The 15,487-nt window shown below is 52.1% G+C and overlaps 1 protein-coding gene across 1 annotated transcript in view; it reads right to left on the bottom strand.

Moving 5' to 3' along the window:
* Positions 1 to 15,487, bottom strand: part of LOC103808672 (A disintegrin and metalloproteinase with thrombospondin motifs 10-like) — a gene marked incomplete at its 3' end in the record, with an annotated part of 35,939 nt that overhangs the window by 1,521 nt on the left and 18,931 nt on the right. The window contains exons 7-15 of the mRNA XM_009081479.1: positions 14,725 to 14,768; positions 13,366 to 13,471; positions 13,084 to 13,230; positions 10,909 to 11,050; positions 9,514 to 9,621; positions 6,117 to 6,262; positions 5,631 to 5,694; positions 4,741 to 4,843; positions 553 to 686 (exon numbers count right to left, since the gene is read on the bottom strand). Coding sequence (XP_009079727.1) covers positions 553 to 686; positions 4,741 to 4,843; positions 5,631 to 5,694; positions 6,117 to 6,262; positions 9,514 to 9,621; positions 10,909 to 11,050; positions 13,084 to 13,230; positions 13,366 to 13,471; positions 14,725 to 14,768 — 994 coding nt within the window. The remainder of the gene's footprint in view (positions 1 to 552; positions 687 to 4,740; positions 4,844 to 5,630; positions 5,695 to 6,116; positions 6,263 to 9,513; positions 9,622 to 10,908; positions 11,051 to 13,083; positions 13,231 to 13,365; positions 13,472 to 14,724; positions 14,769 to 15,487) is intronic.

The following is a 15,487-nucleotide window of genomic DNA, read 5'->3' on the forward strand; positions in this document are numbered from 1 at the left end:
CCTTCCTGGGCAGCCCAATCCAATGCCTGACTACTCTCTCTGTAAAAAATATCTTCCTAATACCCAACCTAAAACTCCCCTGGCAGTCTGTGCCCTCTTGTCATGAAATAGTTTGGCTTGGAAGGGACCTTAAAGAACATCTTGTTCCACACCCATGCCTTGGGTAGGGTCACTTTCCACTAGACCAGGTTACTCCAAGCCCCATTCAACCCAGTCTTGAACACTCCCAGGGATGGAGCAGCCACAGCTTCCCTGGCCAACCTGTGCCAGTGTCTCACTACCCTCACAGGGAAGAATTCCTTCCCAATATCCCATCTATCCCTGCCCTCTGGCACTGGGAAGCCATTCCCTTTTGTCCTGTCACTCCAGGCCCTTGCCCAAAGTCCTCCTGCAGCTCTCTTGGAGCCCCTTTAGCACTGGAAGAGGCTCTAAGGTCTCCATGGAGCTTCTCTTCTCCAGGCTGAAGAGCCCTAACTCTCTTAGCCCTCCACCTGACCCACATCAGTGGGTCCTGTTTTCCCACCCCAAGCCTGTCCCAGCCCCTGGCAGCACCTTGCACTCGCCGTTGACGCAGATGTCGTTGGAGTCCTGTCGGCACGGCGTCCCGTCCACCACGGCCGCGGCTCGTTCTGTGTAGAAGTTGAAACCCTCAGCCAGGCAGTTGAGGGAACAGGCTTTCACACCCCCTGGGAAAGGAGCAGAGGTTCAAATGGTGCTGCCAAGAAGAGAGGAAAGATGTGGAGAGACATGAGGCTGCCCCTGCTGAGCAGAGGGACCCACATGGACCTAGGCACTAAGTCGAGGCCCTTGAACTGGACACCAGCCCAGGGTGAGACACTGCACAGCCTGGGAAACATGGGCTGTATGTGATGGGGAAGGAAACAAACTATTTTGTTCTTATCTGGGTCACTCCTGTGTCTCCTGTCACTTTACAAGGGCTATTAACACCCTTGTGCCCACTCTATAGACAGGGAAACTGGGGCAGCAGCTCTTAAGTGACTTGTCCAAGGTGGTTTTTTTCAGCTACTAGATCAAAGCAATCAAGTTTTTCAGCTTCTAGACCAGTTACTAGGTCAGAGCAACCATTTCTTTGTGTTCAAGCCTTGTGGATACTGAGTCCTTCACAGCAAAGATGACGACAGCAATGTGAGGACAAAGGGGAAGGATGCTCATGTTACAGCTAAAATACCTGTTTCCCAACACCCTCTGCCAAAGCACTGTCTAAAGAACAGAGGCTGGATATCAGGATACTGGCTTATAGTGCTTGGCAGCAGAATGTGGGACAATTTATGGAAGGAGACAGCTGAGCAGAGCAGTTCCTGCCTCCTGCCATTGGATTTTATCGAATGCTGGTGTGGATAGTGACATTTGCTGCCTTTACTGAGCATCCCAAGGACACCCAGCAGCATGCACGACCCTGGCAGAGATGCCTGAGCTGTGGCAGTTTAGTCCTCTAGGCACCAGCAACAGTCTTGAGCCTTAGGCCAGAGCTGGGAAGCACCTAAGTAGGGAGAAACCCAAATCTGCAAAACTTGCAACTTGATACAGCACATCAAAGGGGCAGATGGAGGGGAGGGGTGGCCCAGCTGTGCCTGGGAGCATCCGAATGCACCTGGGGAGAAGAAAGAGTAAAGCTGGGAGAGGGGAGGAACAGGAGGAGACATGAGAGGGGAATTCAGCAGCTTGGAGGCATGCTGTGGAGCAGGATGCCTGGGCAAGCCCCTAGAGGAGCTCTGGGAACCTGGGAAACAGCTGCTGAACAGAGTGAACTCAGCACCCACCACTGTGCTGTCTGTGAGAGCTGAGAGGAGGGGATGGACTTGGGGGTCCATGTGTGGAACTGGGACTTGGGGTCCTGTGGTCATGCTGCCACCCAGCTCCTGCTCCATGTGGGATGAGTCCCTGCTGGCTCTCCTCATCTAGTCATTTAGGAAAGGCTTGCAGATAGGGGATTGACACCCTGGGAGATGGGAATTAAGGACTCTATTTTCAGCAGCAACCAGGATCCAGCCCCTCCTGGTTTGGTGGGAGCTGAGCTTTTTGGGATGGAAGTCTTAGCCCTGGCAGAGACAACCCCAACAATCTCACAACGTGCCCAGGAGTGTTGTCCAAACACTCCTTGAGCTCTGTCAGCCTTGGGGCTGTGCCCACTGCCCTGGGGAGCTGTTCCAGTGCCCAAACACCCTCTGGGGGATGAACCTTTCCCTAATATCCAGCTTAAACCTCCCCTGACACAGCCTCATGCTGATCCCTTGGGTCCACAGCCTTCTGCTCCCAGAGGGGTGAACCCCAGGCCAAGCAGACTTCAACCTCCACCCTTCAGTTTGGATTTGTAGTCCAAGGTCAGCACAGCCAGGTCTGCTGTGCTTACTCCTTTGCATCTTTAATATAGCTACTAAAATAGAATATTTTCAGCTGGCTGCACAGTGCCTCTGAGGATGTTTTGTTCCTCCTGCCTGCTCTCTCCCATGGAGGAATTAAGGCTTATTACAATTTCTGATGAGCAATCTCCTGTTTTCTGCAAGCCCCTGCTCCTCCCCATCCCTCTTGCAGCCCCGTGAGCTGCTCTGCTCTCCCTTGGCTCTTGCATCCGCCAAGAGCCAAATGAATAACTAAGTGAATAAAGCACAATAAACAAACAATTAAAGCTGCATTCCACGAGGTATCTGCTGACTGCTGAGCTCTGAAAGGCTGAGCTCAGCGTTTTTTGTTGGGGTTGTGTCTCCCAATCCTGGGATCTGGGCTCCAGGACCGCTATAAATCAGCGCCAGGAAAACAGGCTCCACGCACAACCCGACCTCAACGTGCTGGTGACCAGCTGGTGTCAGGCTTTCAGCCAGCTCCTTCCCTTCAGGATCAGTGTCCTCCCCATCCAAGACAGTGGGATACTCCTTGTCAGGTGTGGAGGTGGTTTGTGACCAGGACATTTCCCCAAACCAGTGTGGGGACATCGTCTGACCAGCAAACAGCACATGCACCACTGCATCCCTTTTGGAAGCTCAAGGATGCTGTGCCAAAGGCAGTGGCTGAGCTGAGCAGGGGAAGGTGCTCAGTAGAGGGTGAGGATGGTGAACAGCTCCCAGAGTGGGGACATGTGCCCAAAACCAACCGGAAGAGCAGGTACTGGAGGGCAGAATGCCCAGGGATGAGGCTGCCAACACAGATGGATCCTAGAGGGCTGCTGTGCCAGAGGGGAGGGAGGGACTGATGGGTGCCATACCAAGGCTCTCTGGGCATCCCTGGAAGAGCCCAGGAAGGAGTGATGGAGATGATGACCAGCCCTCACTGCCTCCCCAGTGCTGGGTAGGGATGTCTGCTAGCACAGGGGGAAACACGGGGCCTGACAGCACGGGGAAGACAAGAGTGGGTGGTTTCAAGGGGCTCTGACCTATGACATAGATCAAGGGACCTTCCCACCTCCCCCACAGCTGTACCTCTGACACCCAGATGACACCAAGTATCATAAAAATCCCACAGGCAAATAAAGATGGAGGTTCTCTTGCTGCTGAAGTCATAAAATTCAAAGGGACTTAGGTTAGAGGGGACCTTAAAGACCACCTAGTCCAACCCATGTCCCTTCATGGGCAAGGACACCTTCATTTGCCTGTGGGATTTTTGTCTCCAGCCAACCTGGAGAGCTGCAAAAGAGCTCCCAGATCCCTTCAAGATATATCTGTGCCAACACTTGCAGCTTCCTGAGAAGGGAACAGGTTTCATCACCTTGTTTTATGGCAGAGGAAACTGAAGCAGAGAGAGTAAGGGGCTATTTTTTTTGAAAGCCAAAGCAAAAATCCTTGTCAGAACCAGATTACAACTCAAGGGCTGCTGTTCAACTGGCCAGCTGTCCTCTGGACTCCAACCACTGGGCCATGCCTGGAGAAGAGAGAGGTCTGAGCAAGGGCAGCTCCAGCCTGCGGGGCTGTCTTCCACCTTGGCATCCATTGGGGTCTTTGTGTGACTTACTGCTTCTCAATTTTATTACATTTTTATTGATCCATCCCCTGCAGCCTCAGCACATCTGCTCCAGCTGCAGGAGCCCCGTTGGGAGGTGTGCTTATTTACACAGCTGTGAAGGATTTCCCCAGTCAAGTTCATTAACTACACGAAGGAGACGCGCTGTTCTTTCTCATTATTAAGAGATTTCTGCCACAGAGGCCTCCTCCCACCCCTTCTCCTCACTAGACCCTTCTGCAGGACACATGACTGACCCTGGGAAGGGGAGCACTGCTCTTTGTAGGATCCACCAGTTCCCATCCCTTCATCTAGGCTGGATCTGGGAACTTCACCTGCCTGCCCAGGAGTGCTGCCCTGTTTCCTCCTCATCAGGTACCAGACACCAACAACTCCTTTCTCATGTCTATCTTCCTCTTTGCTCCCTTCAGCAGTTAAGGAAACAGACTTGAGGAAGGAAGCTGAATAGCTCCAATGCTGCTGGAATTGTTTCTGGCAGAGCTGTAAAGTTAAAGGGAGGTTGCACAGGGGTGAGTGACCCAGCATGAGGGGGCAACAGATGCCTGGAGGGGCACAGGTTGATCCAGAGTCATGTGAGGGGAAGGCAGCACATCCCAGGAGCATCAGAGAAGGCATCCTGTGGGACACAGCCTAGTGAAGTCATGACTAACTGTCCCCCAGGTGCCTTGGACCATGAGACCCATCCCTGCAAAGCATGGGAAGAGCAAAGTCCTGCACAGCCCTGCTCCAGTCCTGCCAGGGGATGCTCAGCCCAGCCCCAGCACTCACCTCCACGGTATGTCTTCCAGGTGTAGTACTTCCCTCGGAAAGGGACGTTGTCGAACTCGGCACACTGCAGCTCTCGGAAGTCCTGGGAGCCAGGTGGACAGTCCTGCAGCCAGAGCCAGTGGTCAGCAAGGTGTCAGGCCAGACTGGCTGATCTGCTACAGGACACCCAGCTGCACTAACACCAGCCCTTCAACGAGGGGGACACTACCCTGACAACCAGGCACTGTACAAGACAGCAGGAGCATCCCTCCTGCAAAGCTGGACATGATTTGAAGACCAGCAGCACAAGCCCTTGGGCCAAGCTACTCTGTCTGAGATGTGATACCTGTGAGCAATCCTTTGTAAGCCCAGGGAAGCAATGAGACCCATCTATTGCCCTCACCACCAGCCTGTGGATGTTAAAGCTACAATTCCTCAGGTCCAAAGCTTCATTAAGCATCCCTACATTACAGCTCTTTCTCTGCTCCCATGGAGGTTTAACCCTTAGCCCTGGGAAGCAGGTGCTACCTGGCATCTCGTGAGCTGCTCTCACCTGACCAGACCTGCACTTGCAGCATATGAGAGGCATCACCATCATGTCAGAGCTGGAAGCCTCTGATCTCTCCTCCTTTGCCTGGTTATCTTTTTTGGGCCCCTCTTGATGCTGAAGCCCTGCAGGTATGTACCACCCACCCACCCTCGGAGCCAGTTTGGAGACGTGCATGGTCCTGCTCAGCATTCCTCATTGCAGGGTTGCTGCTGGCACACCCTGCCTTGCCCCCATCCAGTCTCCTCCTGCAGGTCCCACAGCTCCACACAACATCCTGCACTGTGTGGAGAGAGCTCACCCCACCTCCTCACTGCGACACAGCCCTGCCAGCCACTTCACTCCTCAGCCCAGCACTACTCACATCAGTGTTGCAGGACCGGTACCTCTTCCTCTCCCCCAGGCAGTACTTCCCTCCAATCGTGGGCCTGCCAAACCAGGAATGAGATGAGGGAATCAGCTTAGGGCTGGGAGCTGTGTTTGTAGCAGGTGTTTGCCCCAAGGTTGCAGGAGCACCATGGTTTTTCCCCACCCTGCTCTGCTGTGAGGATGGATCCTGCCTGCAGGATTGCTGAAGTGCAGCCCCCAGCAGAGCTCACATGCTCAGCTGTACGTGCACACTGGTGTTGTACAAGTGGCTTTGAGCCTGTGGCTGCAGATCTAACACCAACCCAAAGCACTGAGCTGCTGTGAAAGCAGGACAAGGCATTTATGTGTAAGACAAGAACCTCTGGGAGCTGAGTGAGGACCTGCACAGGCACCTGACCATGCTTTCCCCATGGAACTGAATAGTGCTGTGTTCAGGACATGGCAGGGCCACACCAACATGGCCATGCACACCTACACCTACCGTGGGCTGTCGCAGTGGCGCACGGATGACGACACTCCACCACCACATGTCCTGCTGCACTCTCCCCAGGATGACCAGGATCCCCAGGCTCCATCCACACCCTGTGGTCGGGTGCCAAAAGGCACACACTCCCTCTTGTAGCACCACTGTGAAAAGAGAGAGTTTTAAACACCCTAAGGACGTGCTCTCCCTCTCCCAGTCTCTCTCCAACCTTTATCAGACATGGCAGCTTCAGGGCTGGGATCTGGTTTGATGCTGGGAAATCTGAACTCAAAGCTGTATTGGCCTTAGGGCCAAGTTCTCTATATCAGAGAGATTCACCTCTTCCCAAGCACCATTTGCTCTGAGTCACCTTGTCACCAGTTGTGCACCCAGTGTACTTAGGGATGCTGGGACCAGTGCCCCCACTCCCAGCCTCCCATGCACCATCCTGTGGGACAGCCAGCCACGAGCAAGTGGGTCACATCCCACTTCTGTGGGGTGCTGAGGCACAGGGTGCCCAGAGAAGCTGTGACTGCCCCATCCCTGGAAATATTCAAGGACAGGTTGGATGGGGCTTGGAGCAACCTGGGCTAGAGGAAGCTGTCCCTGGGGGGTTGGAATGAGATGGACTTTTAAGGTCCCTTCCAACCCAAACCATTCTGTGATTCCTCTCTAAATAGGTCCTGGGTCAATCAGGGTGACAGGGACAGCTAAGAGCACACACCTCACTGCCTATAAAAGCACACAGCAGTGAGTCTCAGGTGGGACTTGGACTGGAGCTGCTGCTGCTGCTGGGCAGGGCCAGGAACCCTGGGGGACATGGACACCTCCACTGCCAGCTGCTCCTCCCAGGATGGAGTGAGTTTTGTGTGTAGTGGGAGCTCAAGATGTGGTTAATGTGTTCAAGTGAAGGGCCCAACTTCAAATCGAGTTGAAATTATAATAACAACATTGCTGTGTCATTGTTCTGCCAAGGATCTTTAAGGAATCTGCCTGTCCCTGTCCTATTGGGCGACAGATGCTCACAGGAACTTGCCTGTGAAGTATTTCCCTCAGACCTGGAAAGCATCCCACACCCCCTGGAGTCACCAGTGATGTGAGGAGCAGGACAGTGCCAGAGCTGCTGCCGTTCTCCGGGCACGGTGCCGGACACCATCCCTCAGGGGCTGAGATAATCCCAGGAAGGAAGAAACTGCTGTGTGCTCCTTCCAGGGGCTGATAACCCACCCTGGAGCTGCTGGCACAGCCTCTCCCAGCTCCATCCGAGCCAAGCTCTCCAAGGGCAGCACAGCTGGCTGGGAAAAATACACCATGGTCTCCCAAGACACTCAGTTAGCAACTTCCATGCACACCAGCACTGCTGCAAAGGTGTGAGCCCATGTGGTGGAGATGTTCTGCAAGCACAGCCTGTCCAGTGTCCCTGCTCCAGACTGGAGGTACTGGGGCTGCTGCTTCTGCAGACAGGGCCCAGGAGTTTGAGCAAACCCTGCAGGCACTCAGAGATCCTGAGAGCAGCAGTGATGGGATGTGTCCTTGCTCTGGGAGCAGGTCCTAGCTCACTCTCCTGTGGCTGTGAGACTAGATGTGTTGAGGGCATGTGGGAAGGGAAGATGTGTAATGAAAAACATCCTCACAGGGTGCACTGACTATTACCTGGGTAATAAGTGCTTGATTAATGGGAATTACATTAAAAAAAGAGAAAAGCAAACCAAACCAGGCAAGGAAGGATCCAGCAAGACACTGATTGTGCCAGTTGAGCAGTTGGGGTGCTGGAGGCACCTTGAGGGCATCAGGAACCAGACCTGAAGTCACCCACTTTGGGTTCTTGGGATAAGACAGTGAAGCCATAAAAACCACAGGAGATCACTTAATAAAAAAAACCAAAAAGGAGAATCTGGGAGGAGGAAACAAGCAGAGGTCTGGGATGAGGGCACAGCCACGATCCACCAGAGCTTGGCTCAGCTTTCCCCCTCACTGCTTCTCTGATTGGGTGGCAGAGCACAGGAACTATCTCTCCTTTAATCTTACCTGCCTGAAATACCTCAGGTACCCTGATCCTTCCCTCTACTCTCCCCAGTTTAACGGGAGAAGCCAGAGCAGACCTGGGAGTGCTGCTCCAGCCAAGGGCTGAGGTCTGGGAGCTCACCCAGGCAGTGCAGGGGGGACCAGCCAGGAGCTCCAGCTGATGACAGTGCAGAAACTTAATGCAAAGAAAGGTGCATCTTCTTCCACCCAAGGGTATCAAATCACTTCTGAAGCAGAACTGATACAAAAGGATAAGCAGAAGCACAGGAAGCTAACTGTGGGTACAAACTGAGCCAGTATCCTCACTGGGAATAGCTCCCGTGAGTCCTGGGAAAAGAACCCTGGTTAAAAAACAACTAGCAAGTGAGGGGAAAATAAGACATATTTTTAAGTGGGAAAATCTGATAAAAAGAGATGACTAGTAGAAAAAAAATGCCATTGTATCTGGTGAGTGTGCAGCAGGAGGGATGTCCAGCCCCAGGAGCTGTCTACTCCTTTCTGACCTAATTTCCAGCAAAACTAAGATGCTTGTTTGCAAAGAGTAATGAATTTGTCAAAGCCATCCTCTTTCCTGCACATCAGCTCCTCCAGCTTCTTAAGGATCTGAAATTTTTCTCTCATTTCTTGGGAATTAATTTTCCTCTGGTGGAAAATCACATGCCCATTCAATGGGGAATGTCCCAGCCTTGACTTTCCATTGTCCCAGTTATTACTCAGTTTGCCTTTGCTCTTTGTTTTAGCAGTGTTACCCACTCACTGTGTACTGATGTCAATGGGTGTAGAAGGTGCAGGGTATGAAGTGCTGTGAATAATCCAGTTAAAATTCACATTCAAAAATATATGGTCAGGAAAAATCCTACTCTCCTCTCTCGGCTGAGGGTGAAAAAAAGAGCTCATCATATCTAGCCAGTTTTTCACAAATTCCTCTGAAAGCATGTTACAAATCCATTGTCTGTCCTGGGAAAACTGGGACAAAAATCCCTTTTCTCAGGCCAGCCAGGACATCCCAGCAGATCTGAGGACAAGATGTCCATCTAAAGGACATGGCATTGCATGAGGTCACCTTGTTGTGCCTCCTGGATGACTCCAAGAAGTTCGCTGGAGCAGAGATTTCATATTCCATAGTCCAGCATTACACAAGCTGAACTGCACTTTGGGGTGATTATGGGCTCCTTGGCACATCCCAGCCTCCCTCCATGCTGCTGGGGAGGGTGGGGATGGCTTCAGACTCTGGGATGGCTCCAGACTCTGGGAGGCAGGGGAGGACAGGCTAGTGGGTGCTCTTAAATCAACTCTGCACTCCCCAACGCAAACAATGATCCCAGTTATTGCTGGGAGAGGGATTCAACCACTCACTGTCAACTCACTACGGTGCCCCAGGCATCCTTACCCCCTTTTCAATGGTGTTGGTTTGGCAGATGGTCCCCTCAGCAGCAGGGATGCTGTTGGTTATGCAGCGGTTGCTTTTACTCAGACACCATAACTCACTGCAGACTTCCTGGAAAGAGAGAGATTTTGGGTGAGAGAGGGGGAGGGAGAAGGAAAGAGACAAAGCAACAAAACCAAGATTAGGATTTGCTCGTGTGAAGGGCTACAAGGCTGGGGCAGCAGCACGCTGGTGTGCTTGGGAGGCACCAGCTGGGCTGGGACACAGGGACATGATGTCTTCAGCATGGTGGGGGGAAATGAGATCAAAAAATGAAATCCTGCAAGGTTGTAGTCACCCCAAGGCCAGTGGAAGCACCCCCCCCTTCTCTAGACTCAGTCTAAGCACTTCTATGGGCTTGGATCATCTGGATGTGGAGGGTAGCCCATGTAGCCAAACCTGGTCTGTGTGCCACAGAGGGCACCTCTCCTAGGACATCCCTACAGGGTCTGAGCTGATCCCACTGTCCTCCACCTGACCTCTCTCCCCAGGGCTGAGGGTTCTTCCCACTTTTGAGTCTGTGTAGCTGAGGCTGAGCAAAAGGGCCCATTCCTAGCACCTGCCATGGTGACTCCACCACCTCCCTGGGCAGCACATTCCAATGCCTGACAACCCTGTCAGTGAAGAAATGTGTCCATCAGACAACACAACTACCCATGCATCCCACTGCTGGCTCCTGTTTTCTCTAGAGGAGCACAGATTAATGCTTAATTAGACCTTCAGCACAGGCACTTTCCCTTGCCACTCTGCTTGGATAGTTGTCCATGCTCAGTACATTTAGAACAGCAAAACATCAGGCTGACATCCAGGAAGACTCTTTTTCTCCTGACTTTTCCTTTTGGTGGTTTCCTGTATTCAAAGACCAGGGGATGGCAGTATGATGGCAGGGGTGGCTTAGGTGGGCAGCTGACCCTCAGATGTACCTACAGATGTACATCACCCCTCCTCACCTGGAAGAAAGACATTTCTCCTCCTAAGTTTGTGTGAGCAGCATAAGGATTACGGAAAATCTGTCTGTGTACAAAGGGGAGTTAGGATGGAAGGAGCACAGCTTGGCTTCAGCTGCAACCCCTGGGGACCAGCAGCAGCCAAGGTATCAGGCAGAGGCAAAAAGATCTCTTCCCATGGGATTAAACAGACCAAAACTGAGCTGGGGTCAAGTTTTATGGATGGGAAACAACCTCCTCTGTCCTCCCATAGGGAAGCAAAGCAACAAGCTCACCGGGAACGTGCCAGTGTCCTTTGTTTGAAGCAGGACAGCAACGTGGGCAGCAGAGGAACAGCCCCATGGCCCCTTTACTCCTGTACCCCCATCCTCCACCCCCTGGGAACCGATAGTAAAGCAGGAAGGCTCTCTACCCCGTATTTACACTGGCGAGATTTAACTCCGTACTGGAAACGGCACTGCTCGTCTGCATCGTAGGCCTGGCCTGGAGCCACTGTTGGGTAGATGAAGTCTTGCTTGGGAGGAGCATTGTTCAGGCATATTCCCATCCCAGAGCTGGAAACAAGAGAGAGGAGAATCAGAGTTGAGAAAGGCTCATAGAAGAAAGAGCATGGAGGTGGAGGACCAGCAGCAGGCACTCCTAGCTCCACACAGGGCTGAGCTTGGTTGCTTGGGGAGATAAATCTGGGTCTCCCCTGGGCAGAAACACTGATGAGAAAGTGCTTTGGAGTCCTTCTACCTGTGTGCTCCAGGCTGGGAAGCACATGCTGGTTCCTAGGTAACTCTGGAAGTATTAATCTGAGGATTTATAGAATCCTGGAATCTCCTGATATAGAAGGGCCCCACTAGAGTCCTCAAGTCCAACTCCTGGCCCTGCATGGCACAGCCCCAACAATCCTACCATGTGCCTGAGAGCATTGTCCAAATGCTCCTTGAACTCTGGCAGGGTTGAGGCCATGACCACTGTGCTTGGGAACTGTTCCAGTGCTCAATCACCCTCTGAGGCAAGAACCTTATCCTAATATCCAGCCTAAACCTCCCCTGGCACAGCTTCTGCAATTCTGCAGGCTATTGCCAGCCCTGTGGGTTCCAGGACCAGCAGGCACCACCTGGCAGTGTGCAGGCAGGTGTGTGCCCATGGCCTTCATGTGGGTGGGTGGAGGGGCTGCCCTCCCACCTGGCTGCAGAGCTCCAGCTGAGAGCAGTGCAGAGAGCCCCTGTGCTCCAAGCCTGTTCTTCTGCATACCAGAGCTTTGTAGGAGCGTCCAAATTTTGCAAGAAATGCCTTTCCCTCCCCTTTCCTTGCTGCTCTCTGAGCTCTCCCTAAATCAAGGCCCCTGTCATCACACCCAGCCCCAAATCCCAGGGTCTTGCACACACCATGTCCCAGTGGAGGCTCCCGGGGCCGTGCTCAGGTTGAGGTGGCCAGCACAGACCACAGAATGGGCCAACACGAACTCTCTCTCCTCCACCAGCCCTGCTGAGACCTCAGGGTTACCAGAGGACAAAGCAGCCTTTCCCAGTGCTGTCTGTGCCACGTGCCTTGCTGCAGTGCACATCCAGGGGTCAAGAGTGTGGGGGACAGGTTTGCTGGGGCCAAACATGAGCTGCCAGATGTGGGATTTGGTGGTGAGCCATGGGGTTTGGCCAGGCCTTGCAGGACAGTGGGGCAGGAGGCAGTCCCTTGGGGAGGAGCCTTTGGAGATCCTCTCCCAGCATTCCAACAACAGCATCACTGGCAGAGGTCTGGTATTCAGACTCCCCAGGGACTTCCCTCCACAGTGACCCCACACACGTGCTTCTTCCAGTCACATTCAAGTCCTACACAGTCCTTCCATTAGGTAGAGCCTCTGTCCTACCAAAAACCTCATCAAAACTGATCCTGAGATTGTTTTGTGAAAGAAAACCTGAGGGCTGCCTGAACCCTGGACAAGAAGCACTTTCAGACTGCAGAGGCATGACTCAGGCATGGTGACAATATTGAAACTCTGGGATTTAGGAGCCTAAATCCTTTCTCTTGAATCTTGAAGGTGCTTTGGAAAAAAAAACCCCAAATCCCTTCTCCTACTTTGATTGTCTGAAGGTGCTTTGGAAAAAAAAAAAAACCCAAATCCCTTCTCCTACTTTGATTGTTCACACCTGAAAACTCTCCTCCTCAGTGTCTGGAGAAAGTGCCTACACCATACAGACCCATTCCTGTCTCCAAATCCTCCTTCCCCACCTCATCAATCCTCCTCTTCAATTTCTGGCTGAACTTTAGAACCATCCAAATACCTCCAGAAGCTACTTAATCTATTTGTGAAGCTTTTGGATGTGGAGAACCTAAATAAAGGTATCCCAGCTGCAAGGTAATTGGGGTTAGAGCTTCAGCAGGCAGGAATACCATGGGAAAATCTAAAGGAAGGAAGGAAATCACATGCCTTTTGGGACAGGATGAGGTGCTGGGAGACAAGACAGAAGGTGCATGAGCTGGGTGCTTTGGGGACTTGTCTTTGGCTTTACTCACTCCTCACAAGTGACTGTGGGAGGTTGGAGGTGAGTACCCGTTGCGAGGGAGAAGGAAGGGCAAGGTGATAAAGATTCCTTACTCCAGGAAGCTGGTGATGTAATCCCTGCTGCACGTGGACCACACAAATGGGTTGGTCTTCATGGTGATGTGAGCAGCCATGAGCTTGGCTGTCTCTTGCCCACGGGAGCCACAGCTGTTGCCAACCCCATCATGATTCATGCCAAACCTACAAAGTATCACCAAGGCATAGAGAGATTATCAGCTGCTGCATCATCTGTAGGGTGATGTTGGCAGTAACAAAAAAACAGGGACTCTTCCATGTGACAGCTACTCCCAGGAGCTCTCCTGGCACAGTACTCACGTGTGGCCAATCTCATGGGCAATGGTGAAGGCAGTGGCCAGGCCAATGTCCTCGTTGATGCTGCAGCTTCGCTCTCGCTCGCACATCCCACCAACAGGGGCCAGGCCTGGGGAAGGCAGACAGAGCTGTCACATACAGCCACCACAAAGCAGAGCACAGGGGTGATGTTTGGGGCCTGACTGACATGCTTCACACTGAGCACAGCCTGCTGTCAGTAACCAGTTCCTTCCCACTGGTTGCACTGGGCTTTGGGATGGACTCAGGGCTCTTAAGGGCCGTGGCAAGTAGTCACTCAGTATTGTCAACTAAACTAGCAATGACAGCCTCAGAAATGCTGAGAATGGGTCAAAATCCTCTGCATTTCATATCCAAACTCTAAAGCGTGCAGAGAGGGAGCAGTCCTTGTCACGTCCTCTGCATTTCATATCCTAACTCTAAACCGTGCAGAGAGGGAGCAGTCCTTGTCACACAGTTGGTGGGGGAACCTGAGACTGGCTGCACCAGCACTTGGGCATCCAAACTCAGCCAGGGCAGCCTGGATAACTGAGTAAGGCAGGGTCCAACCTTGGTTCTGGCTGACACCCACCACGATCAGGAATCTGGATCCAAACCTCACTCCTTTTGGAGGTTTGGATCATGCTGAAACCCTCCTTGAATCATGGAAGCAGATTCCTCCAACCCACCAGCACAGGCTGTGCTTGCTGCACTGGGCCAGGGAGGGAACTGATTCTGCTGATGGAATGAATCAAGCTGTCACAGCACCTCCAGCCTCAGCCTCAGCCTCCCTCAGCTTCCCTCCCAGGCTCCTCATCTGCAGTTGCATCAGGTCAGATACCCACCAACTTTTCCTTTTTCACTGCAGTGATTCAGAGCAGTAATCCCTCCCTGACTGCTTAGTCTAGACCAGGGCAAGACAAATTAGGAGCTCCAGCCAGAGAAAGCTGCAGGGTCTGTCTCCGTCTCGCCGTTTAAATAAAGAACTCCCTTTATAGTCATCACAAAAAAGTCTTATTTCTCTCTGCTAAGCCAGGAATACTCCACTAGGCTATGGACCAGCCCTAGATGCAAGTGGTTCTTAATCATTGAGCTGGACCTGACCCAGGGATATAACAGAGAAGTGTTCCAGAACCCATCTGTCCTCTGGGTTGCTGTTTTTAGTGTTTACAGAAGTAAGGAGGCTACACAGTCGAGTGGGCTGGAAATCACTGGTCTGTTCCTGGCTCTGCTGCTGGTGCTTGCAGTGGTGTTGGGCAAGCATTTTGCCTCAGCCTGTTCACTAGGAAAGGGAATGGCACAGCCCACCTTCCCCACACTCCCAAAAAATGTGTGTGCTGTGAGAAGTGCTACTGTCCTACATACCCAGGGTGCCACATGGTTTGTTCTTGTAGATGCAAATGTCATACCTGAAAAGAAGAGATGCCAGGGTTAATAACAACATATCATTTTGGTGGCTCCAAATGAGAACATCTCCTTTTTGCTGATGTGTCCACATGCAAACCACTTCAAACCAGCTCAGGAAACACTTCAAATCAGCTCATGGCTCATGGAACACTACAAACCAGCCCATGGCTTATGGAACACTTCACAGAATGGAAAACACTGACTGTAACAGGTAAGATGCCTCTGATCTGTCAGATGCCTCTGACACTCACTTTCCTCAGGCTGAGACTCACTTTTTTAATGACATCTCCTGTCCTTTAACCCTGGGGCAATGCAGAGCCAGGGCAGAGGTTTGGTTTTGATGCAGTGTGATGGTAGAGCATGTCCAGCGATGAGCAACAAGACTGGAGAAGGGGCTGGAGCATAAGTCTAAATAGGAGCAGCTGGGGGAGTTGAGGTGCTCAGCCTGGAGAAAAGGAGGCTCAGGGGGGACCTTCCACCAGATCAGGCTGCTCCAAGCCCTATCCAACCTGGCCTTGGATACTGCCAGGGTTGGGCACATGTAGTTCTGCATTTTTTTAAAAAAAAAAAAACTAAGGAAAACATTTCAGTTTGAAACATGTTCCATTTCAAAACCCACTGTGGTTTCAGGAAAACACTAAAGTGATTTTTTTATATGTATATTTTTTTTCAGTTTAGTTCTTTACTGAGAATTTTCCAAACAAATTCAATATGGGTTGAT

Source organism: Acanthisitta chloris, unplaced genomic scaffold (assembly GCF_000695815.1).
Source record: "Acanthisitta chloris isolate BGI_N310 unplaced genomic scaffold, ASM69581v1 scaffold15910, whole genome shotgun sequence".
Lineage (NCBI taxonomy): Eukaryota > Metazoa > Chordata > Aves > Passeriformes > Acanthisittidae > Acanthisitta > Acanthisitta chloris.